General features: G+C 43.6%; 1 protein-coding gene across 1 annotated transcript in view; it reads right to left on the reverse strand.

The window, feature by feature from the left end:
- The window catches only part of srrm4 (serine/arginine repetitive matrix 4), a 363,549-nt gene that overhangs the window by 23,601 nt on the left and 313,482 nt on the right, over window positions 1–26,466 (reverse strand). The window contains exon 7 of the mRNA XM_078554655.1: window positions 11,516–11,693. Within this exon, the coding sequence (XP_078410781.1) occupies window positions 11,516–11,693 (178 nt within the window). The remainder of the gene's footprint in view (window positions 1–11,515; window positions 11,694–26,466) is intronic.

Genomic DNA, 26,466 nt, shown 5'->3' on the forward strand with positions numbered 1-26,466 from the left:
ACCTCAGGCTGAAGGAGGATGGACTCTTCCATCATGCCTTGCAATCTGAGGTGTGCAGTGGACATCACTTCCTGATGTTCTCCAGCTTGCCTTTGCAGCTCCAGCAACTGAGCTATGACCAAATCCAGAGGCTCGCCATCTGATCCAGATCTCACAGATACCTCCTTCCCAGCAATTCGCCAAGCACCAGGGAGCTCAGCTGAACCTGCCTCCTTCTGCTGCAGACCCGTGCCCATGCGGTGACCATCAGATTGTGAACCCGAGGCTACTCTAGAACTGGGTCCCACTGAGATGTGTGTCCCTGGTGGAGGGTGTGGGTGAGCGCTGTGACGGGTCCTCAATTAAGGTGTCATCAGATTCTTCTTCCAAGGTGTCTTTGGGGCTTGAGTCAAAGACCTGGCTCATGGACCCCAGATGTGCCTGCAAAAGCAAGGAGAGATAATTAGCGCATGGCAGGGGACTGTGGAACAGTGGAACTCACTCACAGCATGGTGTCTGATGGATGTTGCACTGTAGGATCCTCACTTGGTAGAGCAACAGCGACTTCACCATCAGCACAGGAACAGTCCAGATCAGCACTGACCAGCTGGGTGACTCTACTTTCAAAGTCTGTGAGGACCTTGATTTCAGGCATTCCTCCACCAGTCTGTGACCTCTCCCTGTGGTTGTGTGCCAGCTTGTCCTGCATGAATACAGATGGAGAGAGTGTAAGCAGGAAGCCTGCCAGGCCAGATTAGAAGGATGCCTAGCATGTGTGGGTGGTGAGTAGTGCCATGGACAGGATGAGGATGCGATCTGCAGGGCAGTTGAAGGTGTGTGTGAGAGTGTGAATAGTGATATCCCTTGAACTGGTAGTGAATGAGGTCCCTGTGGATGTGTGATGTGTTTGTGAGTGTGTAAGTTGAGGGGGATGAGAAGAGTGACTTACCCTGGCGGAAGGGAGGAGATCATTCATCCTCTTTCGGCATTGGGTGGCTGTCCTCTGTTGCAGGGAGCTGGTGCTGACCACTGCTGCCACTGCCCCCCATGCTGGAATGGTGACCTTGTTTACTGGTCTTCCCCCAGAGCGGGAGTAGAGAACTTCACAGTGGGCCTCCACTGCGCTTGAGGGAGGTGTCGTTAAATTTGGGGGCAACATGTTTCCTCCCTTTGGCAGCCATGACCTTCTAGCAGCTTTCAGTCCCTTAGAGGGAGCTAGCTCTGTGCAGGGGTACCCTTTAAATATGGTGCCTGGATTATTGAAGGGTGACGGCGAGGGTAGGGGGGAGGTGGGGGGGGGTGGTGTGTGGCGGGTGGTAGTGGTGAATTAGAGGCTGCCCCACCAGCGAATCCATTCCTGGGAATGCATTATTAATGAAGCGGCACACATCGGGAATAGGACGATACAGCGCGAAAATCTGCCATTGCTGCTGGCAAGTAAAATGATATTTTCGCACCTGCTGCTGTACCTGGTGCAAATCTGGGATGATCCCGCCCTTAGGCTGTACCAGTGCACTGTTTTGTACCTGGCAATCGGCAAGAAAATTGGCTTTGGTTTCTGGAACAGTTCACTAAATAGAGAACCTACAGCATGGGTAGGTCACATCCAGTCAGAGGACTAGTTGGGACTATTTCATTGAATATTCAAATCTAAATAGGTAACTGGACTTTCAAACACACCCACAATGCCTGGCTAAAGTTAATGGCTACATGCAGATCAAATGGATGAAGCTCACAAAAAGAAAATCATGTAGATAGACTTCAACCATCTTATAAAGGCTGCAAGAAATATTTGGACAGATATGTTGTAAACAATTGTAACAACTTACGATAATTGTTTAGATTGTAATACTTGCTTCAGGGAGAAATCAAAAATAATTAAAGGGGGAAAAACATCTACAATGTAAAACTCATTTAAACATGCTCTTCATTCTTCAGTAAACGTTAATGCAATTATTTTTCATAATTGCTCTCTTACTCTAAGGATCGCCATTGCGAATATTAATGTTCATTCTACCTATGGTTCTGGTGCTTGACAATCCCTTTAGGGACAGTATTTTATTACACCAAATTAGGGCTCATGAGGTTGTGGGGGTGGGGCGGTGGCGACAGGGGTAATATATTAACATGGATTGAGGATTGATTAAAGGATAGAAAACAGAGAGTGGGAATAAATGGGACATGACTGGGTTGGCAGGCTGTAACTAGCAGGGTATCGTAAAGATCAGCACTTATACCTCAGCCATTTACAATCTTTATCAATGACTTAGATGAGAGGACTGAGTGTAATGCACCCAAATTTGCTGATGAGGCAAAACTAGGTGGGAACTAGGCAGTGAGCAGGATGCAAAGAGGCTGCAGAGAGATATAGAGAGGGTGGGTGAGTGGGCAAAAACAAGGCAGAAGGAATACAATGTGGTGGAATTAGTTTCAGTTTTGGTGGGGAAAATAAAAAGCAAAATAGTTTTGAATGCTGAGAGACTGCGTGCATTTAGAGAGACCTGGGTGTCCTTGTACAAGAATCACAGAAAATTAATATTCAGGCACAGCAAGCAGTTAGAAAGGCAAATGGTGTGTTAACTTTTGGCACAAAGGGATTGGAGTATAAGAGTAAAGAAGCCTTACTACAATTACACAAGGCATCGGTATGGTTATGCCTGGAGTGCTATGTGCAGTTTTGGTCTACTTCCCTAAAGGGAGCGCAATGAAGGTTCATCAGGTTGATTCCTGGAATGAGGGAATTGTCCTAAGAGGAGAGATTGAGTGGACTAGACCTATATCTTCCCTGGAGTTTATAAGGATAAGAAGTGATCTAATTGAAACATGTAAAATTCTGAAGGGGCTTGATGGGAAAAGCTGAAAAAGTGTTCCCCTGGGGAATCTAGAACATGGGGTCACAGTCTCAGGATAAGGGGGGTCAGCCATTTTGGACTGAGATGGGAGAAATTTCTTCACTCAAATAGGAGATCAGCCCTGATCTTGTTGACTGTCAAAGCAGGCTCAAGGAACTTATTGCAGCTCCTTAGTCTTAAGCTCTTATGTTCTTATGAGCAATATTATCTTTTTTATGTTGTGAGCTTGTGTTGACTGAGGTTAAAGATGTAAGGACTGGGGCATAGAACCTGGCATCTTTAAGCACAAGTACAAAACTGTCCAGACACTAACACTTAAAACATTGAAATGTCCTGCTCTTATCTGTTAAAACTGTTCACTATTCCAGAATCATCCTGGAATGCAAAAATAATCTGGCTTCTTTTCTCTACTGCAAACCAGCTTTTTAAAACTTTCTTCCCTGTCCCCTCACTCTCAGCCCCTACAGTAAGTGCTGGGAGCTCATGGATTTCTTTACCACTAAGGTCAAGACTATCTGATCAGCTGCCTCTGTTGCATCCCTCCCTTCCACTAGCCCACCTGGCCAAGCTTCCTTTAACACTCTCCCCTACCCTATCCTTGAACTTGTATCTTTTTCATTTCTTTCCTATCTCCCCTCGTGCCCTCTCTGAGCTCACCTTGCAAACTATAGTCGCAACTCCAACCTCCCTGTTCTCTCCAAAGTCCTCAAACATGTTGTCACCGCCCAAATCTATTCCTTTCTTTCCCTGAACTCCATGTTTGAATCCCTCCAATCAGGTTTCTGCTCCTGCCACAGTACCGAAACTGCTCTTAGCAAAGTCATAAACAACATCTTATATGACTGTGACAAGATAAACTTTCCTTCCTCATCCTTTCGACCTGTCTGCAGCCTTTGACATGGTTGACCATACTATCCTCCTCCAATGCCTCTCCATTCTCCATCCAGCTGGGTAGGACTGCACTCGCCTGGTTTCATTCTTATCTATCTAGTCATAGTCAGAGAATGACTTGCAATGGCTTCTCTTCCTGCTCCTACATCATTATCTCTGGTGTTCCCCAAGGACCTATCCTTGCTCCCCTCCTATTTCTCAACTACATGCTTCCCTTGGCAACATCATCTGAAAGCACAGCATTAGTTTTCACATGTACACTGGTGACACCCAGCTCTACCTCACGACCACCACTTTCGACTCTGCCACTGTTGATAAATGATGGACCAGATGGATTACACCCCAGAGTTCTGAAGGAGATAGCTGAAGAGATAGTGGAGGCGTTAGTGGTGATCTTTCAGGAATCACTCAAGTCAGGGAGGGTCCCAGAGGACTGGAAAATCGCTAATGCAAACCCCCTGTTTAAGAAGGGAGTGAGGCAAAAGACGGGAAATTACAGGCCGATTAGCCTGACCTCAGTCGTTTGTAAGATTTTAGAGTCCATTATTAAGGATAAGATTTCAGAATACTTGGAAGTGCATGGTAAAATCGGGCAAAGTCAGCATGGTTTCATCAAGGGGAGGTCATGCCTGACAAATCTGTTAGAATTCTTTGAGGAGGTAATAAGTAGGTTAGACAAAGGAGAGCCAATGGATGTTATCTACTTGGACTTCCAGAAGGCCTTTGACAAGTTGCTGCACAGGAGGCTGCTCAGTAAGATAAGAGCCCATGGTGTTAGAGGCAAGGTACTAGCATGGATAGAAGATTGGCTGTCTGGCAGGAGGCAGAGAGTGGGGATAAGGGGGTCCTTCTCAGGATGGCGGCTGGTGACTAGTGGAGTTCCACAGGGGTCAGTGTTGGGACCACAACTTTTCACTTTATACATTAATGATCTAGATGAAGGAACTGAGGGCATCCTGGCTAAGTTTGTAGATGATACAAAGATAGGTGGAGAGACAGGTAGTATTGAGGAGGCAGGGAGGCTGCAGAAGGATTTGGACAGGTTAGGAGAATGGGCAAAGAAGTGGCAGATGGAAAACAACGTGGGGAAGTGTGAGGTCATGCACTTTGGTAGGAAGAATAGAGGCATAGACTATTTTCTAAGTGGGGAGAGAATTCAGAAATCTGGAGTGCAAAGGGACTTGGGAGTCCTAGTCCAGGATTCTCTTAAGGTTAACTTGCAGGTTGAGTCGGTAGTTAGGAAGGCAAATGCAATGTTGGCATTTATTTCGAGAGGACTAGAATATAAAAGCAGGGATGTGCTGCTGAGGCTTTATAAGGCTCTGGTCAGACCACATTTAGAATATTGTGAGCAATTTTGGGCCCCGTATCTCAGGAAGGATGTGCTGGCCCTGGAGAGGGTCCAGAGGAGGTTCACGAGAATGATCCCAGGAATGAAAGGCTTAACATATGAGGAACGTTTGAGGACTCTGGGTCTATACTCGATGGAGTTTAGAAGGATGAGGGGGGATCTGATTGAAACTTACAGAATACTGAAAGGCCTGGATAGAGTGGACATGGGGAAGATGTTTCCATTAGTAGGAGAGACTAGGACCCGAGGGCACAGCCTCAGAGTAAAGGGAAGACCTTTTAGAACAGAGATGAGGAGAAACTTCTTTAGCCAGAGAGTGGTGAATCTATGGAATTCATTGCCACAAAAGGCTGTGGAGGCCAGGTCATTGAATGTATTTAAGACCGAGATAGATAGGTTCTTGATTGGTAAGGGGATCAAAGGTTACGGGGAGAAGACGGGAGAATGGGATTGAGAAACTTATCAGCCCTGATTGAATGGCGGAGCAGACTCAATGGGCCGAATGGCCTAATTTCTGCTCTTATGTCTTATGGTCTATGGTCTTACGATCAGGCTGCTTATCTGACATCTAGTACTGGATGAGCAGAAATTTTCTCTAATTAATTATTGGGAAGATTGAATTAATTGCTTTTGATTCATTCCCTAGCTACTAACTCAATTCCTCTCCCTGGAAACTGTCTGAGATTAAGCCAGTTTGTTCACAACCTTTATGTCACATTTGACCTTGAGATGAGCTTCTAACCTTATATTCGTGCCAGCACTAAGGCTGCCTATTTCCTCCTACGAGCATCGCTCTACATCACTCTGTCTCAGCTCATCTGCTGCTGAAACCCTTATTCATGCCTTTGTTCCCTCTTAACTTGACTATTCCAATGCACTGTTGACAGGTCTCCCACATTCTACCCTCCTTAAACCTAAGATCATCCGAAACTCTGCTGCCCATATCTTACCTTGCACCAAGTCCTGTTCCTGTATCACTGACCTACACTGGCTCCCAGCTGATCAACGCCTTCATTTTATAATTCTCATCTTTTTAAAATCACCTTGTGGCCTTGCCCCTCCCTATCTCTGTAATCTCCTCCATCTCACATCCCTCTGAGACATCTGCACTTCTCTAATTCAGTGCATCTCCAATTTTAATCTCTCCAGCTTTTGTGGTTGTGCCTTCAGCTGCCTTGGCCCAAAGTCAGGAATACACTCCCTACACCTCTTCACCTCTCTACCTCACTCTCCTCCTTTATGACACTCCTTAAAACCTATCTCTTTGACCAAGCTTTTGGTCAACTGATCTAATATCTCCTTATGCTGCACGGTGTCATACTTTGTTTTATAAAGCTCCTGCAGAGCATCCTGGGATGTATTATTATGTTAAAGGCACTGTATAAGTATAAATTGGTGTTGTTAGATGTAGATTAGAGCTCTTTCTACACTGGCAACAACATGCTTCGTTTCCCACCTCGGAACAGCATGCTGACCGCACTGTATGACGTTTCCATTTCCTGCAATAAACACTTAGTGGCCTTTCTGAGTGACATTATTATCGGTGGGCCTGTGCCAGTAAGTGCATGAGACTCTCCAAACAGGACCATTACAACCATCATCAATCAGGGTTTGAATATATAATCTGGAGATGAAAGACCAGTGTCTTCCACCACACTATTGCCCACTCTGCCACATCTTTAAAGAGACAATGTCCTTTTCACAATCTCACAGAGGCTATGTTTAAAAACCAGAGACTATAAGTATCCTTTTGTCTTCATCTTTGTACAGGGTCCCCTGCACTTCTAATAAAGGAATACATAGTTAATAGTATTTTGATAAAGAATCTCTCTTGAGGTAGTGCTTTGCACTCGATTACAGGAAGTAGAAAAAGATCTAGAGAATTATAGGAGTAAAATTCTACCTGTTAATTATTTTGTGAAATATGAACGTAAATAGAAATTGGGCTTTCCTCTTTCGTACTCATCTCAATGTTTCAAGTCAAATTATCGAAAGGGATCATTTCACTCCGATAGGGTGAGAAATTAGAGAAAAGCCTTGGACGTTACAGGTTAGATTTTATTTGACTGAAAAAAATCCTACAGCTCAAGTACTGCTTTGTGTGAAGCAATATTTAGTCAGCACTTTATAAATTCAAATGATCATTAACATTCTGCAAAATAAAAGTTAAAAAGCTGACAACACGCTGAGCGACAATGCGAGCTATTGATATTCCAATGGGACAGAGAGCCTGAAATCCTCAGAGCCATTGAGGCAATGTAATGGGAATGAACAAGTTTTCTACTCCATTCACTTTTACAACCAGCTGTGCTTAGACCCCATATTTCAAAAGCTACAGCAACACAAGCAATTCACTTAAATTAGACTTGCATTAAACACTGAAATGAAGGAATGGAAGGAAATAAAATAACACTGCTGGCTTCAGTTAGACGCAATCATCACACACAGTCATAAGCAGTTAAACATCAGTTTTACATGTTAATGTTAGATTAACCTCCTGAATAGTGATGCATATTTAATGAGCTGTGTGAAGTGATTAATGAAAAGGCTATTTCACTGAAAGCCCTGTGAAACCTTAGCAGAACATTTTGTAGCACAGAATGGGGGCCATTTCATCCATTGTGACTACACTGATGCCAGCTCTGCATCAGAGCGATCTGCTCTAATCCCAATTTGCTCCTCTATCCCCATAAAATCTTACTGCCACCTCAGCTGAGGTCAGTTCACTCAGCGCGGGTTGGCAACCGAACGTACTTGGGCCTTCAGCTGAATTCGCCAACTGAACTGTAAGGAAGTAGGTCGCTTTAGGGATCTCTGACCCTGATTTTGTTGGAGAGTCTGCATGCCTTTGTCTTCCTGAAAATCTTGTGCCAAATCTTTACTCTGAGCCTGGGAGAAGCTTCAAACATGTTATGTAGATTTTTGAGCAACAACGGTGTCACACAAAAATGACACAGTGATAAATTTCAACATTATTTGCATAACTGCATAGAAAGATAGGTTTGCCAAACAATTTTTCACGATGAAGATGTCCCCAGTAAGAAAGAAATTGTCCCATTTTCTCAATTCCAGATTTATTGTCTCTACCTCTACATAACCTTCTTCAATTGGGACAGTATAAAGAGATTTTACATGAACACAATCAATGCTACTCATTGATCTACTACCAGAAAGCACACAATCTCCTGGCATAATATATCAGCAATTTATTTTCATAGCATATTCATTATATATTTGAACTATCTAGTGTGTCTTTCAGTGATTCAATTCAGTACTTTACATCTCTTGGGCCTAGCACAAGGGATTGGCAACCTACAGCTCCAGAACCACATGCGGTTCATTGAGGACTCATGTGCTTCTCCCAACCTTGATCAATTAAACCCATTCTATCATAATTAAATGGCTTGTTTCATTTTTAAAAAAACTTTTATTAACATTGTACTTGTGAGAAAGTATCATTCAATTTGGAACATTTTTTGAAAAAAAACCCTTTAAAATGTTGTTGGAATGTGTCTCTGCCTTCTTTTTCATTATAATAAAAGCAAAATACAAGAGATGCTGGAAATCTGAAATGAAGACAGAAAGTGCTGGAAAAACTCAGCAGGTCTGGCAGTATCTGGGGAGAGAGAAACAGAGTTAATGTTTTGAGTCGAGTGATTCTTCTTCAGATTTGTATTTGTGTAACAGCATTGCCGTTCTGAAGATATTGCATTTTTGACTACATTTTTTTAAATGGCTCTTCTTGTTATCAAAGTGCTGACCACTGGCCTAGATATTCTGAGGGTATAAGTAGATAATTTCTGCCACTAATGATCTTTGTTTATCTTCTGACCTAAGGAACCATATTTTGCTTCCATCAATTAGGATGGGTAGCATCAAAGCTTTATAATGTCAATAAAGTTCCAAGTAAACTGAAGCCAAATTGGATGCTTAAGCATTTGCTTAGCATCTGAAAAACAGGAATATGCTATTGAATTTCTAGGCCCTGGTGTGTAGAAATAGATTTTGGTGCAGGTGTTCAATGGAATGCCAATATATTAAAAATATTGGCGGCAGGAATTTGGGATGCAGTTGTACTTTTTGCAAAGGGCCAGGTACAAAGAAATCATTTAACTGTTCCTCTGCTAAATAAGTACTTGAAGTTTATTTTAATTGCACCTTAGGTAAATTCAGTTTTTTTATGCTTTGACTAACTTCCTACTTTGGACATAATTATGTAGCATAATTTCCCATCTGCTATTCTCTGAATTAAAAGTTTTCTAAACCCATGTGGCTCTGCACTGATGAAGTAGAAGGAAAACACTGCCAGTAATGGAATTATACCTTTCTCGTTTGCCTTTCGTTATTACACTTCCTCTGCATCGTTGTGTTATGCCAATGAACAGACTAAACTACTATCCACAATACTTCACACAATGTTGCTGTTCTCTGCACTTCCAAAAGCTGATATATGGGGCAGAATTTTACGCTAGTGGGATTTTACCTTCCCACCGAAATCAATGGATTTGAGAATGGCTCGCCGCATTTTATGGCCCCGTCCCCGCTACGACGGGGCCGTGAAATTCCGGCCATGGTATTGAAAAGGGGTATAGAGTGGACTGTTATTTGTTAGGAAGTAGGCCAAGACTGTCAAAGTTCCTTCTGATCCTCAACGACTACTATTAATGATAGACCTCCATCATTCAACACTGTATCTGGGAAGGTTTCCAAACTGAGATTAAAGATCTTCAGTAGCTGATCTGAACAAATGGGCAGTTTAAGATTAGATATGAACTTGACATGATCATTCAGTCTGCATCTCTCAATAGAAATTCACAATGAATGTCCTTTGCTTACTTTCAGTCAAGTCCCTTTTATTAAATCAGTTCCTAGATTCCAGAATCACACCACTTCTACAAATTGTCCATGTGCCTACCCTGACTTCTCCATGTTACTTTCCCAGGTCCCTTCTTAATTTCATAGGCACCACCTTCGCAGAAATTGTTTAGCAAACTTTCGTTTTGCATACAGATGGAATGATGAAGAAAATTGCATTGAAAAGGATCATCATGTCATTTGTAGGTCACATTGTTGTGCTGAAAATCACACATTCCTCTTCTTGCTATCCAGAAAACAAGAAGTTAAACACTTTGGGTTATACCCAAAAATAGATCCCCTTTATAACTGTGCACCATTTTAGTGCATTGCTTAATAGTCCTTGCCAAGTCAACATGTGTGCTGCTGGAAGTCAGTTTGAGGACATTCAGAAGACTGAGTGAAAGGACTTTCAACGGGATGCTGGAAGACTTGCCCTGGTGTGGAAAGGAGAAGGGAGTCTGCCTAAAAGCCACGAGGAGAGTGGCTGCACCGGCTCTTAAAATGCTCAGAGAGCCAGTGCAGACATAATGGTTCAAATGGCCTCCTTCTACACTGTAACAAATTTGTGATTCTGCTGTTCATAGTTAACAACTTGGTCAAGCTTCGCAAGAATTTCAGGTGAGTGTATTAACCAATGCACTAAAAATAGCACACAGCCGAATTTCAACTTAGTTACAGAAAATCATTCTATTTTCATCAATGGCAATGCAGATCATATTATACAAGTATGTATCAATTGGATTTTAGGTTACACGTTTAATTATTTTCCTCAGAGAGTTGCATGAAGCCAAAATCTGACATATTAAAAAAAAATGATGTGTGGCGTTGTGACACAATTTCAGATAAGTTCAGGTGAGAAGAGTTTGAATAATGAGTAAGTAATAAGAAATTCAGGGCAGACTATTCAACATTGCTTGAGACGAGGGATGACAGATCGACTACCCATTATGCACCAAGCTGATTTGCCTTTATGATGACTGTATGAGCATTGAGTGGGCTGTATAATGGGTGGTTGATCACTGCTTTGAAAGTCTATGTAAGTGCTTGAACAGCACTGCAATGGACAATTCTGGAACTTAATGTCTGCATTGTGCCTGCCCTTTGTACAGTGTACAGTTAGTAGCCACAAGGCTGGGATCACCAAACCCAACTTTGCTCTGGGCTTCTTTGTTGGAAATGGATGGGGTGGGGTCATTGTGACTTTATTACCAATCATCAAACACTGGCCAAGACCTGAAAAATGGTCTTATAGACATCAGGAGTCTGAGGTACATCTGAATCCTTGACATAGAACTAAAATATTTGGAGAATAGGAGATTATGATTAAAGAAAAATGGAAACTCTTACTGAGAAATTAATAAGGTCCAAAAAAATACAGAATCAGACAATGAAAGTTGATCACAATGAGGTTTGAGGGTGTGGGGAGCAGGGGATAAGAGTTAATGGCTGAGTGCACTAAACTTCTCTGCTTAAATACATCTCTTTTTGAAACCACACTTCATTTTGCATGGCCCCAAGTAAAGTTTATGATTAGAATTTCATGAATTGTCATAGTGAAAAAGATAAAATTGGCCTCAATACTTACTATTTTGTCAGTTGATTTGCTGTTTTTATTCTGAGGACTTTTACATGGTGATTTGGCTGACTGGGCACGGCTAGTGACAGGGACACTCTGCTTTGTGCTGGCCTTTGAATAAGCTCTGTGGCTGCTGCTTCTCGATCTGCCTCGTGGGCTTTGTGCTGCTCCTGAACGGGTTTCATTACTGTGGAACGAGCAGACCAAGAGTAAACATTAGAACAAATTTTGTGGCATCTAAAGAAAAAATGCCATTTTGTCCCCTTTTTTTCTTACTCTTCAGGGGTCGATCACCAGTGACGTATACTCAGGCCTGCACTTAAACTGCCCTGTTGCTGCTTGCTGAGTTACCTGTGAATGTAACTCTGAGTCACTCTCCCTTTCATTCCCCTCCTTCTAATGGTGGTGTTAAGCCTCAGCTTGGCACCTCCTCTCCACACATTGACCTCCTCTCCACACATTGACTCCACACATTGACTGAGAACTGCAGACATGAAGCTATGGTTTGTTCGAGGGTGGAGGGAGGCATTTGCAATTGTAACATGTAGCGGATAACAAAACTGTGTTTCTCCAGGGAGTTTGTGCCACCTCCTGAAAAAAAACCTGCAACCAACTGCCGCACTAGCACAGAGCTTCCTGTGGCAATGAAGGTCACTAAAGCCCCTGAAATTCTTAGACTCCAACTCCTTCCAGGCAGTCACGTAGGATATTGGCAACATAGGCCAATCTGCATTGATGAAATAAAAACAGAAAGTACTGGAAAAACCCAGCTGGTTTGACAGTATCTGTGGAGAGCGAAACAGAGTTAATGTTTTGAGTCCGAAATGATCGTTGTTTGGAGCCATTTCTGAAGGTCCGTTGTTCTGAAGAAGAGTCATACTGGGCTCAAAATGTTAACTCTGTTCGTCTATCCACAGATGTTGCTATCTGGCTGAGTTTTTCCAGCACTTTCTGTCTTTATTTCAGATCTCCAGCATCTGCAGTACTACGGCCCAGTTGTACATTGTGCCACACTCCCAGCAGATAAGTAGCCTTGACGTCCCACACGCCTCGCAACTTTTAGGCAGGCTCCCTTCTCCTTTCCACATGTGGGCGAGTCTTCCATTGTCGCTTTTGAAAGTCATTTCACGCAATCTTCTGAATATCCTCAAACTGACTTCCAGCAGCATGGCACCCCCTGGTGACTCCTTGGTCCGTAGATCTCCACAAGTCCCATCACTTTGAACAGAAAATCATTTCTCATCGGCATCCTTCTGGTGGCTAACACTTAGCAGCCTTTGCCTCTGCTTTCACCACAGCAGCTGTTTCTGTATTGCTCTCAGGGTCTGTGAGTCTGAGGCCCAGAGGAGCTTCCAAAGTGGCAGGCAGAATCTGGATGTGGAGGTCTCGCCTCCATTTTCAATAGATTCATTTTTTGCCAGTAGGAGGAAGGGGGCAGGGCGTGATTGAGGGAAACCCAAAACCAGCAGCGCCATTTGAATTCAGTGCTGTGTTCAAACAAACCCCATTTTGGCTGTGGGTTAAGCCCCTTGCAACAACGTGGGAGTCATGAATTGATGCAGTAGATGTAAAGACTCTTGGAGGGCAGAGAAGGCCTGTGTAACTGCCACGATGTGTAGTTATTTAAATCCCCAGCCTTTTAAAAATTATGAATAGAAACAGGCCGTAGGTGTCCTTGAGAGCTACAAAGTTACAAAAAAAATTTTTTTTATAGCATCTTTGTCGACATTTCCCTCAGGGTCTTTATGAATGCTTGGCTGATTTCCAAAAAAATGCTAATTATCTCAGCAGGGGCTTTCTGAGTTCAACTGTTGACTGCTAGCTTAAAGAGGCTAGTCAAGGATTAGCTGCAATAAAAACAGAAAATGCTGGAAAAACTCAGCAGGTCTGGCAGTGTCTGTGGAGAGAGGAGAAAGTAAACATTTTGAGTCTGTATGACTTGAAACATTAACTTTGTTTCTCTCTCCACAGATGCTGCTAGACATGCTGAATTTTTACGGCATTTCCTATTTTTATTTCAGATTTCCAGCATCCGCTGTATTTTGTTTTTAATCAAAGGATCAGCTGTCTTTGGTTTGGTGTATAAATAGAAGTTTGTTTATTTATATGAGATTAAACTCTTGAGATTTAAAAAAAAGCTTTAGTTTTCTTTACTATTAAGTCTGTATAGTGAAATCTTATTTCATCTCCACATGGCTGCTGAGGCCTGCGCAGCATGGATACTGGCTGAGTTGGTATGAATTACATGGGGATATACAGGGCCATGAGGTGTGAGTGCTAGGCATGATGTGGCATTGACTTGGCATGAGTTGGCATGGAGGATTTAAAGGGCCATGGGGGGTGGTGGTGGGTAGGTGGTGAGGGGGTGTGAAGGTCGAGGGATCAAGGGCTTAAAATCTTGTAACACAATTAGGACATGTTGTAGTACGTCTTTAAGGGATATCAGCATCACATCACCAGAAAGGAAATGTGTCATGTGATCTAGTTTTAGGGTGGGATATTCCGGCCCCACCCATCGGCAGGATCGTCCAGTCCTGCCGAAAGTCAATGGACTTTTGGCTGGGTCCCCAAACCTCCTGCAATGGGCCCCGACATGATGGGGCTGGAAAATCCCTGCCTCAGTTTCACTTTTGCTTTAGATTGCCTAACACAGCGAAACAAAAGATATACCCTTAGATCAACATTGACATTGAACTTGAAAATGTTTTCCAAATTGATTTGCTATGTTTTGTGCAATGCAAATGCCAGCAGCAAAAGACACAGCGGAAGATTCTACACTTCAGAAATTATGGAAATCCGTCATTGAGGGATGGGATGGCCTGATTCAATTCAGCATGTCCACGAACACGTGCGGTCATTTTGGCCTATCAAGGTGAGCTAGGCATCTCCCAGGGAGTCATTTTTAAAGGCAGGCAGGTCATCATACTGGAATCTTTGCAACCTGATATTCTTCAACAACTTCATCACTCGCACATGGGCTTAAATCAGATGAGAAGACTCCCAAGAGGTAGTCTGTGGACCAGGTATGTTGTAAAGAAGGGCAAGGCATGTCAAGAGCAAATGCCAAATGAACACAAAGCACCATTGATTACATATGAAGTTCCCGCCCATCTTCGATCCAAAATTGCATCCGACCTCTTTCATGTCCCTGGCACTGAGTTCATTGTCAATGCCAACTACTTTACCAAGTAGCATATCATTTGACAATTGCGCAATATGACAAGCGCAATTGTCATGCACACTCTGAGGGGGTGTGAACCTTTTGGTGTACCTAGGGAAATCATTATGGATAACAATATTGGTAGGCTACTTCAGGATATCTGTGGGATGTGGAGTATTGGTCATATTGTTTCTCCTCCTCGTTACCCTACATCTAATGGCCTAGCTGGGTGAATGGGTGAATGGTTCACATGGTGAAATATCTAATTTTCAAATGTAGACAGACCAACAAAGATCTACACATTGCAATGTTATATCCAAGAGTGACACTTTTAAGTGCAACTATTCCATCACCAGCAGAAGTTATATTTGGAAGACCAGACCAGCGCGTACCAATTTACCTACTGTTAACCATTCTACTTTCTCAGAAACCAGAGAGCAACTTTTAAAACGACAAGTGAAGATGACCAATGTGCATGATAAAAATGCATGTACAGAATATTTTTATTCAGTTACGGAGTGTGGGCGTCACTGGCTAGGTCAACATTTATTCCCCATCCCTAGTTGCCCTTGAGAAAGTGGTGGTGAGCTGCCTTGAGGTTGGTGGTAGAGGGAGTGAATGTTTGTTTGTGGATGTGGTGCCAATCAATTGGACCCTGGATGGTGTCAAGCTTCTTGAATGTTTTAGAATTTCTCCCATCCAGGCAAGTGGAGAGTATTCCATCACACTCCTGACTTATGCCTTGTAAATAGTGGACAGGCTTTGGGAGTCAGGGGGTGAGTTACTTACCACAGGATTCCTAGCCTCTGACCTGCTTTTGTAGCCACAGTATTTATATGGCTAGTCCAGTTCAGTTTCTGGTCAATGGTAACCTCCAGGATTTTGATAGTAGTGGATTCAGTCATGGTAATGCCATTGAATGTCAAGGAATGCTGGTTAGATTCTCTCTTGTTGGAGAAGGTCATTGCCTGCCACTTGTGTGGCTTGAATGTTACTTGCCACTTATCAGCCCAAGCCTGGATATAGTCCAGGTCTTGCTGCATTTGGACATGGACTGCTTCAGTAGCTGAGGAGTCGCGAATGGTGCTGAACATTGTGCAATCATCAGCGAACATCCCCACTTCTGACCTTATGATGGAGGGAAGGCTATTGATGAAGCAGCTGAAGATGGTTGGGCCTAGGACACTTCGAGGAACTCCTGTAGTGATATCCTGGAGCTGAGATGATTGACCTCCAACAACAACAGCCATCTTCCTTTGACTCCAACCAGTGGAGAGTTTTTCCTCAATTCCCATTGACTCCATTTTTGCTGGGGCTCCTTAATGCCACTCTCGGTTAAATACTACCTTGATGTCAAAGGCAGTCACTCTCACCTCACCTCTGTCCCATATTTGAACGAAGGTTGTAATGAGGTCAGAAGCTGAGTGACTCTGGCTGAACCCAAACTGAGAGTCAATGAGCAGGTTATTGCTGAGTAAGTGCCGCTTGATAGCACTGTTGATGACCCCTTCCACCACTTTACTGATTATTGAGAGTAGACTGATTGGGCAGTAATTGACTGGGTTGGATTTGTCCTGCTTTTTGTGTACAGGACATACCTGGGCAATTTTCCACATTGCCGGGTAGATACCAGTGTTGTAGCTGTACTGGAACAGCTTGGCTAAGGGCGTGGCAAGTTCTGGAGCACAAGTCTTCAGTACTATTGCCAAATTTAGAGTTGGGACAACAAGTTTGCATCTGGGATCTCACATAAAGTACATGAAAACCAGCTGAGGTGACAAGTATTTATTCAGAATGAAGGTCCTATGAAGTCATTACATACAAAGGAGCAACAGTGAGGTGTAAGCCAGGGAAAATCAGATCCATTCCAGCTCCTCAACCTTATTGCAGCTGGGACAAGACCCCAAATGCAACCAGGAACAACATCCAAGAATGACAATCCCACAGATCACTGTGAGCAATTAAAGAAACCTCCAGACAGGGTTACCATTACAAGATCTGGGCATACCAGCAGATTACCTCTATGCTTCAGAGACTCAGAGATTCATCATTTCTATATGCACTTGTGTAATGGTAACTAAACATGAACGTGTATTGTAAATAGTTTTCCTTCTTTGGAAGGGGGAAAGTATCTCTAAAAAGAAAGGGGGATGTTGTAATATGCCTTTGAGGGATATCAGCATGACATCACTAGAATGAAAATGTGTCATGTGATCCAGCCTTAGTTCCACTTTTGCTTTGAGCAGAGCCCACATGCACAGCTCTGATGTCTTCAAGCTTTATACCTATGTATAACTGTTCACATGTGCCTAGTCTTAATTAATGAACCCACAACTTGTTCATCAAACCACTAATGGGCAATTGGTGCTGTGTGTCTTGGACAGTAAATAAGCCCAAGGGATTATATCATTATAATAACATGACAGGGCAAAGTCCCACGGAACTGAAGCGGGCCTCGGGGGCAGCTACCTCAGCGCTCAGCCACCCTTGTGCCCACCAACACTCTGCTTCTAGGCTCGGCAGGCCCTATGCCATCCCACATCCTCACCCCCACAGCAAAGATCGCACCATTTGGGGGCCTTTTCTCCAAGGTGAGGGGTGAGCTGGGAAATTTCTCGCCTCAAGCTACCTGCCTCGGTAGTGAAAATATAGTGAAAATATTTGCGCAAAATGACCAGCTACCCTTCTTTTTGCCAGGGTGTGAAAACAGACACCTAATTTTCTATAGGTTTCAGTTACAAATCACCTGGGCCTGTCTCCAGGCAGAGTTCTGTATGATTTCAACATCCCTCCTCCTCAGGACAATCTATTTCACCTCAAATTAAAAGAGACATTTTAAAACATAACCATCATTAAACCAAGTAAAGTCCCACATTTGCAATGATATTCATGTCAACAAATATTGTAGCATTACCAGTTACTATCAGAAAACTCTCTGAACCTAAACATTTAATTCCTTGTACAAATGCATGCATACTATTTATCACCATGGTGTAAGCCCCTAGTACTTTAAGTGTTCTCTCAACTAGTTTAATACTTATACAAGGTGTTCCCTCAGTGGCTGCAACATGGAAAGTAGAAGGCAACTGCGGGTCAGTCAAGGGCTTTTGAGGTGCTTGTGGGTGGTGACCTCCAGGACCAGATGCTGATTAAAGCAATTCAGTGGCTGCCAAAAGAGCATGGCCCAGCTGAATTTCCAGGGTGGGCATTGCTTAATGGCGTAGCAAAGGTCCAGATATGTTGCCACCATGAGTGATGGCATCGGGTTCCATTTCCATTGCCGCACTGCCCCTGCTGCCAGGCTGTGAGAGAACAGACTGTGGGAGGTCTGTAATCTGACAAAGGCCCCTAACCATTTGGTCTTGCTTTATCCATAGCACAGTAAATGGCGGAACCCAGAGATTGCAAGTCCCAGCATAAGCATTCCTGAAAAATGCTGCTGCTGGTGCCATAGGTCCCTGTAAGGAAGGCCCAGCCTGTTGCACGTCATGGAAAATTAAAAAAAAATCCCCCATTAAATTGACAGAGCCTTATTCTGCACGTGGTCCATAATGCACCTGGTTCAAGTGTGTGTGCAATTGACACCAGGCACCACAAGCAGAAATGCTTGTCGTGCATTTTAAGGAAGAAAATGTGTTTGAACAACTGCAATAATTCTGAAAATTCCCTTGTTCCTATCATGGTGTGTTTCGATCACGTGTTTTTCACACTATGAAACCATTGCGCCAAAGGACAGCTTTCTAATTCCAAACTGGCTGTCATCTTTAAATGGCAGCAATTAGATTCCATTGATGCCAGAACATTGGTACAGAAAGTAAGCAATGGAAACATATTTGCGTTTGAGACACAATTTCACTTTCATTGTTACACAGCCATTATAGTACATTGCTAATCTTTAATTATGCACCAGTTCCTACAATAGACAGTATTCTTCAGTCACACTTTGGTGCTTAACCTTAACAAAGGCAGACCTCAACAGGCTTATAGACCTGCTGATCGAGATAACCCATATTTCAAAAACAACAATATATACAATAAACCAGTATACCTCTCTCCTCTAAATCATCCATTTTAAATATGAATTGGCATGCTTTCAATAAGGATATAATTTCAGTGTGGAAAGGGCACTTGATTGTCCTTCAGCAGAAATGGCTGGTAAAGTTTAATCCCCTGTGTCCTGTAGCAGAATCAAAATATGATTGTCACAGTTCATTTAAAAAATACTGTAAATTGAGCTTCTTCTCCACAAGCTTGTGCATTCCTTTGATATCATGTTTACGGCAGTAAAGAATTATTTTTCTCCTTGCCCGACAGCCCTTCCTTCAGATTTCCTGTGCACTGTTAGCTGAGGATGTAGGAGGTTGTTGAGGGAGAAGCCACAATTACTCTCCCTCTGTAATTTTGTCCCTTCTTTCCTGGGAGGCAATAATTTGTGGCACTGTGCGTGCTGCCTGTTCATCAATAACTTCCCCAGGTCATCTTTCTTCACGAGCCGGAGAACAACAAAAACTGACCATAGTGGCATTACAGAAAGGACCAAAGCTGTCCTTCCCCAACATTGAGCATGGAGTATTGGATGGTGATGAAGAAAGAAAGAAATTACTTGAATTATATAGCACTTTTCATGAACTATGGGATACCAAATCACTTTGAGAATTCAAATGTTTTTGAAAAGTTGTTGCTGTTGTACCGTGGTGGCCAATTTGTGAATAAGCAAGCCCTCACAAACAGCAACGTGATAACCGGATAATTTGCTTCATTAGTGAGATTGATTGAGGAATAAATATTGACCAGGACACAGCAGATAACTCTCCTGATTTTCCTCAAATAATGTCATGGATCTTTTATATCCATCTGAGATGATGTAGACCTGTTAAAGGCACAGGATGCACTCTGAGTGGGGGATTTCAAAGCCCATCACCAAGAATGGCTCGATAGCACTACTACTGACCAAGCTGGAAGAGCCCTGAAGGACATATCTGCTAGAACAGGGCATGCACAGGTTGTGAGGGAGGCAACAAGAGGGAAAAACCTACTTGAACTTGTCCTCACCAATCTACCTGTTGCAGATGTATCTGTCTTTGAGAGTATTGGTGGAAATAACCACCGGAAGTTCTTTGCGAAGACAAACTCCTGTCTTCACAATGAGGATATCCTCAATCGTGTTGTGGGATAGATTCAGAACAGCTCCAGCAGCTTAAAACTGGGCATCTATGAGGTGCTGAGGTTCACCACTGGCAGCAGAATGCCCTCAACCACAACCTGTAACCCCTTGGTCCAGCATATCCCTTATTCTAGCATTACCATCAGGCCAGGAGATCAATGCTGGTTCAATGAAGAGTGCAGGAGGGCATGCCAGGATTAGAACCAGGTATATGTAAAAATGAGGTGTTACCCTGGAGAAGGTGCAACACAGGATGACATGCATGCCAAACAGCATGCAATAGACAGAGCGAAACAATCCCACAACCAACTGAATGAATCAAAGCTCTGCAGTCCTGCCACATCCAGCCGTGAATGGTGGTGGACAATTAAGCAACTAACTAGAAGAGGAGGCTCCACAAATATCCCCATCTTCAATGTTGGGGGAGCCGAGTACGTCAAAGCAAAAGACAAGACTGAAGCATTTACAACCATCTTCAACCAGAAGTACAGAGTGGATGACCCATCTCAGTCTCTTCCTGAGCTCCCCAACAGCACAGATGTCAGTCTTCAGCCACATGATATCAAGAAAATTCTGAAGGCACTGGATATTGCAAAGGCTATAGGCCCTGACAACATCCTGACAGTATAGTACTAAAGAGTTGTGCTCCAGACCTAGCCGTGCCCCTAGCCAAGCTGCTTCAGTGCAGTTACAATTATGGCATCCAACTGACAATGTGGAAACTTGTTCAGGTACTTCTTGTCCAGAAAAGGTAGGACAAATCCAATCTGACCAATTACCATCCCATCAGTCTACTCTCGATCATCAACAAAGTGATGGAAGGTGTTGTCAATAGTGCTATCAGGTGGTACTTCTTCTTATCGTGTCCAAGGACAGTCTATACATGGTCCAGCCAGAACTGGACACGTTTTTGCGCCTTGTTGTTGAATTCGGCAAGATCTGCAACAGTGCAGGGTTCCTCTAGCGATAGGCATTGCAGGAGATGTTGCAATAGTCTGTGGCTCAGTTCCACAATCACAAGTTGTCGGGCTGGTTGTATAACCCCATTTGCTTAATGACACCTTTGAATGACCTACACCAGCCCTAAGCCTGTTAAGGCACTTCCAGGTTGCTCAGTCTCAATTAGCTCCTGGGGAAAGGCTTTCATCTGGTAGAATTTCCATCGCTGGGGGTTGTTCAAGACTGGTGAGCCGGTCTTTCCACAAGGTGATGCGGGCTTCAGATGGGGTTGATTGTAATGGAACAACACTGTTCATGAAGCTCTTCCTTGACTTTAGGCGGCTGGGTGTAGATGTATGACCATGTAGAGGGTGCCTCTCATCTGATGTTTAACGGAGTCGCTCTTTTTTGCTGGCTACCATTCTTCTTATATCAGGGGGTGTGATACCCGCCAGGATATATAGGCTGTTGGTGTTTGTTGGTTTTAAACAACCTGTGATAAGTCGGCAGCTTGCATTCAGAACGGCATCCATCTTCTTAGCATGAGCAGATCTTTCCCATGCAGGGCAGGCGTATTCGGCAGTGGAATAGCAAAGAACAAGTGCACTGGTTCGCAATGTTTTCAAGCTTGCTCCCCATTTTGTGTTAGTGAGCTTATTCAGGATGTTGTTTTGTGCGCTCACTTTTGCCTTTGTCTTTTCGATGTGGTTCTTGAAGGTGAGGCATCTGTCAAGGGTGACTCCTAAGTAGATAGGGTGCTCGCAATGCGTCAGTGTTGCTCCACACCAGGTTACTTTAAGCTGGTGTTTGGCTTCACGGTTTCTGAGGTGGAATGCACAAACTTGTGTCTTTGATGGTTTGCGCGAAGGTGGTTTTCTTCGTAGTAGGATGTTAGTCCCTCCAAAGCCACAGAAAGCATTTTCTCCACAGTGTTAAAATCAGTGCTTTGGGCACTGACACATAAGTCATCAGCATATATAAAACGGTGTGTGACACCGTCTATAGGTTGGTCATTCGTGTAGATGTTGTACAGCAGTGGTGGTACTTAAACAGCATAACCTGCAGACTGATGTCAGTTTGGGTATTGCCAGGCCCACTTGGCTCCCAACCTCATTGCAGCCTTGGTCCAAACATGGACCAAGAGCTGAACTCCAAAGGTGAGGTGAGAGTGACTGCCGTTGACATCAAGACAGCATTTGACCAAGTGTGATATCTGGCAAAATTGAAGTCAATGGGAATCAGAGGGGAAACTCTCTACTGGTTGGAGTCATACCTTGTACAAAGGAAGATGGCTGTGGTTGTTGGAGGTCAGTCATCTCAGTTCCAGGGCATCACTGCAGGAGTTCCTCAGGGTTCCGTTCTATGCCCAACTATCTTCAGCTGCTTCATCAATGACCTTCCTTCCATCATAAGGTCAGCAGTGGGGATGTTCGCTGATGATTGCACAATGTTCAGTACCATTGGCAACTCCTTTAATATTGAAGCAGTCTGTGTCCACATGCAGAACGTCCTGGACAACATTCAGGCTTGGGCTGATAAGTGACAAGTAACATTCGTGCCACACAAGTGCCAGGCAATGACCATCTCCAACAAGTGAGCATCTAACTATCTCCCATTGACATTCAATGGCATCACCATCACTGAATCCCCGATCATCAGCATCCTGGAGGTTACCATTGACCAGAAACATAACTGGGCCAACCACATAAATACTAAGGCGACAAGAATTTTTCAGCGAGTGATTCCTCCTGACTCCCCAAAGCCTATCCACCATCTACAAGGCACAAGTCACTTGCCTGGATGAATGCAGCTTGAACGACACTCAAGAAGCTTGACAGCATGCAGGACAAAGATGCTCTCCTGACTGGCACCCCATCCACCAACTTTACCATTTACTCCCTCCATCATCGATGCACAGTGGCAGCATTGTGTACCATCTGCAAGATGCACTGCAGCAACTCATCAAGGCTCCTTTGACAGCACCTTCCAAACCCACAACCTCTACCACCTAGAAGGACAAATGCAGCAGATGCACAGGAACACCATCACCTGCAAGTTCACCTCCAAGCCACACACCATCCTGACTTGCAACTATAATCGCCATTTTTTCATTGTCACTGGGTCAAAATCTTTGAATACCCTTCCTAACAATGGGTTACCTGTGCCAGATGGACTTCAGCGGTTCAAGAAGGTGGCTTACCACTACCTTATCGAGGCAATTAGGGATGGGCAACAAATGTTGGCTTTGCCAGCAGTGCCCACATCCCATGAAAGAATACAAAGAAGGAAGTTACCATGGAAACCGGACAGTGCAAGAGTGCATGTTCAAGGCATCGATGAGCCCTGTCAAGAGTGGTATTTGACTTTGTAAAACAATGCTCCTGGTTGGTTAGAAGACAAAGATAGAATTACAATATCAGTTTACATTATTATTATTATTATTATTATTAGCAAAAACTCAACTGATTTGTCAGTTTGTCTCAGTTGGTGACCCTCTTGCTGCTGTGTCAGTAGGTTATGGCTTCAAGCTGCACTGTAGGCCTCAAGCACATAATCTTGGTTGACACTCCAGCAGAACTCTGAGGGAGAGCTGCACTGTTGGAAGTTTCAGCAAGCTGTCAAAGCATGGCTCTGTCTGCTGGCTCAGATGGCAGTAAAACATGTAGTTCTCCCAGTGCCCTTGGCACGATTGCTCCATTAACCACCACTGCCAGTAATGGATTCCTTTGCTGAACATTTTTCCCTCAACCAGAACAACCCGAAAATCAGATGAAGTGGTCATTCATCTTGGCTGCTGTTGGTGGGATCATGCTTTGTTTTAATTGACTGCTGCAGTGCTCTACCGAAGGATGATGACTCTGCTTCAAAATTAATTCATTGGTTGTACAGTGTTTTGAGAAGTGATAATGTTCTCTGTATGAATAGAAGCCTTTCCTTTTGTACTTGTTGTAGGGCAGGGACTATACGAACAGAACATCGAGCTTCTGAAGGGTTATAAATGTTTTGATGGAAATGCTTTGGAAAGAGGTGCTTGGGAAGGATTTAATGTGGTTTTCAAACTGCTATTAGATTTAAGTACTGGAAAGGTGAATAGGAACTGCGGTGGTGTTAGATTATATTGTGGAGCTTAAAATTATATTAATGGTGTTTTACAGCATGCACACAGAGATAAAAATCTACAATTTTCACACTTCACTGAACTTTCATGGTTTAGTTTCCTTAACCAACATCTGAAGATGAAATCATCGTGAAACGATTGACATAGGATGTCGGTGGCTAAAGGGAAGCGGGTGGAGGAGGTGGCAGGGTGCTAATTGGCTTTTAGTGTGCAGTAATGACAGACAATGCGATATATCAGTTTGCATGGGGAAAGAACACAGATTTACCTGGTGGAGCAGCTGGAGGACCTGGAGGCTGAGCTCTGTGAACTAGCACGTCTGCATCTGTGGCCTTTACGTGAAGGTGAAGTGGCCCGAGACCTTAATAGGAAGACAAAAGAGAGATGATCAGTGGCCCTCCATTTGGGATCAGGAATTCGTTGTGCCCGCTCTCCGTGAGTGCCAGAAGCACTGAATTACGGTAAGTTTTGTGCCAGATATTCATGCTCTTGAGTTTGAGTTGCTTCAATTCGTATTTTCCCTCTCCACTCCATGGGTAACATTATGGCACCTTGTACAAATTGCCGTTCTTTGCATTTAAATCCTCATGAGAAGAAGCAGGGCCGACCCTGGTTTTGTCCTCATCCACCATCTGCAGTGGAACTTTCCAGCAATAAGGAATGGCAGTCCTGGCCTATCTTTCTTCTTAAGCTTTTAATTGCTGAGGCCTATTACTCCAGCTCCTATCTCCTATGGATATTTAGATAGATTTATAGATAATAACAAGATATCAAGGGGTATGGGAATAGTGCATGAAAATGGCATTGAGGTGGAAGATCAGCCATGGTCTAATTGAATGATATAGTAGGCTCGAGGGGCTGAATGGCTTACTCCTGCTCCTATGTTCCTATGTTCCAATTACGGCACTCCATTGTATACTGAGCTGAGAGCGGTTAACTCAGCCCAGAGCAGGTATTATGCACAGTTCAATATCACACCATTCTATAGATTTATCCTCTGGGGAGCCATCCTGCAACCCCTAAAAGCAAAGATAGGGAATTAAACAGATCAATTTTAACCCTGAGGTTACCTGTTGTAACATTCCTTTAAGGGATAGCAGCATGCCATCACTAGATGGGAAGTTTGTCATATGATCCAGCCGCAGTTTCACTTTGGCCTGTGAGCAGAACACAACACACACAGCTCTGCTGCTGATGTCTTCAAACTTCCTATCCATGTACATTTGCTCCCATGTGCCTAGTCTAAATAAATGAACCCACAACATGTTGCCCATTATGCTGTGGATAGAATCTGATTGGTGTCTTTATATCATTATAAAACTGCAACATGGTGTTCAGCGGTGGTCAAACAATGTGGCAGCAAGATTAAGCACAGGTACAACATGGTGAACAGCATTAGATTGTGCTACATGGCATAAAACAATCCTCAACATTTTGGTCAGACCGCAATGAGTTCACAGAGTTGTAAAGTGGTGAAATTGCAAGCCAGCTGCAAAGAAAGGCTTTGAAGACACAGGGCCGAGATAATGCTCAAATAAAGAGCTGGTAAGCGGATGGATCCCTCGTGGTGAGATTGCAGCACATAGCCCGTCGGTTCAGTGAGTGGGACAGCACGTCGAGAGGACCAGCACCAGGTTAGCTCAGTCGGGAAAGGTGAATGACTAGGGTGTGGGCTGGATTGATAGCGAGTGAGGGAGAGTCAAACAAAAAAAAACAAATTCGTCATAAGAATTGGGCCAGAGGAGGTTGCGATTATAAAGAGTGGCTTCAGGAGTTGCTGAACAATAAGTTGAATAAAACAAGGAGGAACGTCAAAGGGATACTGTCAGAATGTCTACAAAATTCCCCAGTTCGAATTGGGATGCAGCTGACCTATCTGAATTCAGAATGTTTAAACAGCATAAGGAGCAATGGTTTCCTGATTCAAGATGTCTGGACCAGACAAACAAGCCATAAAAATTTGCCTAGCAATTGAGACTGAAAGTCGACACAGGCTGAACATGTCAAGGTTAACAGCAGAAGAGTTAAACAATCTCCAAAAGATATGAACTATATTGCAAGATTTGTTCAGAATCAGGTTAAGCTTCTGTATTCATTGACTAGAGCTCATGTCATTTTAACAACAGCTTACAGAATCCATAGAGCACTTCATCAGCAGATGCAAAGAAAAGGGTACATACTGTGATTTTTAAGATGCAGAACTAGCAGACAAAATTGTTGAGTTGGCGATCACATCCACTCCCATGGAAGCATTCTAGCAATATCTGCTGACAAGCCCAAGACATATAGCAATGAAGAGTTATTTAAGGATGGACGTAAGTACGAAGCAATCTTCGCAGGTTGACAAAGATTACAGGTCCTACATACCACCCAGCTGTTGACGCACTTACTAGAACATCTAAACCCACCAAGACATGCGGAAGATGTGGCCTTCTGCATGCACCAAGGAAATGCCCAGCTTTCCATCAATTCTGCAAGGCATGTGGCAGAAAAAGCCATTGGCAGCGGCAGTGCACCAGAGCAAAAGCTGATGCAGATACAAAGAGCCATGCATTGATCCAAACTGACTGTATGCAATG

The sequence above is a fragment of the Cetorhinus maximus genome, chromosome 12, assembly GCF_964194155.1.
Source record: "Cetorhinus maximus chromosome 12, sCetMax3.hap1.1, whole genome shotgun sequence".
Lineage (NCBI taxonomy): Eukaryota > Metazoa > Chordata > Chondrichthyes > Lamniformes > Cetorhinidae > Cetorhinus > Cetorhinus maximus.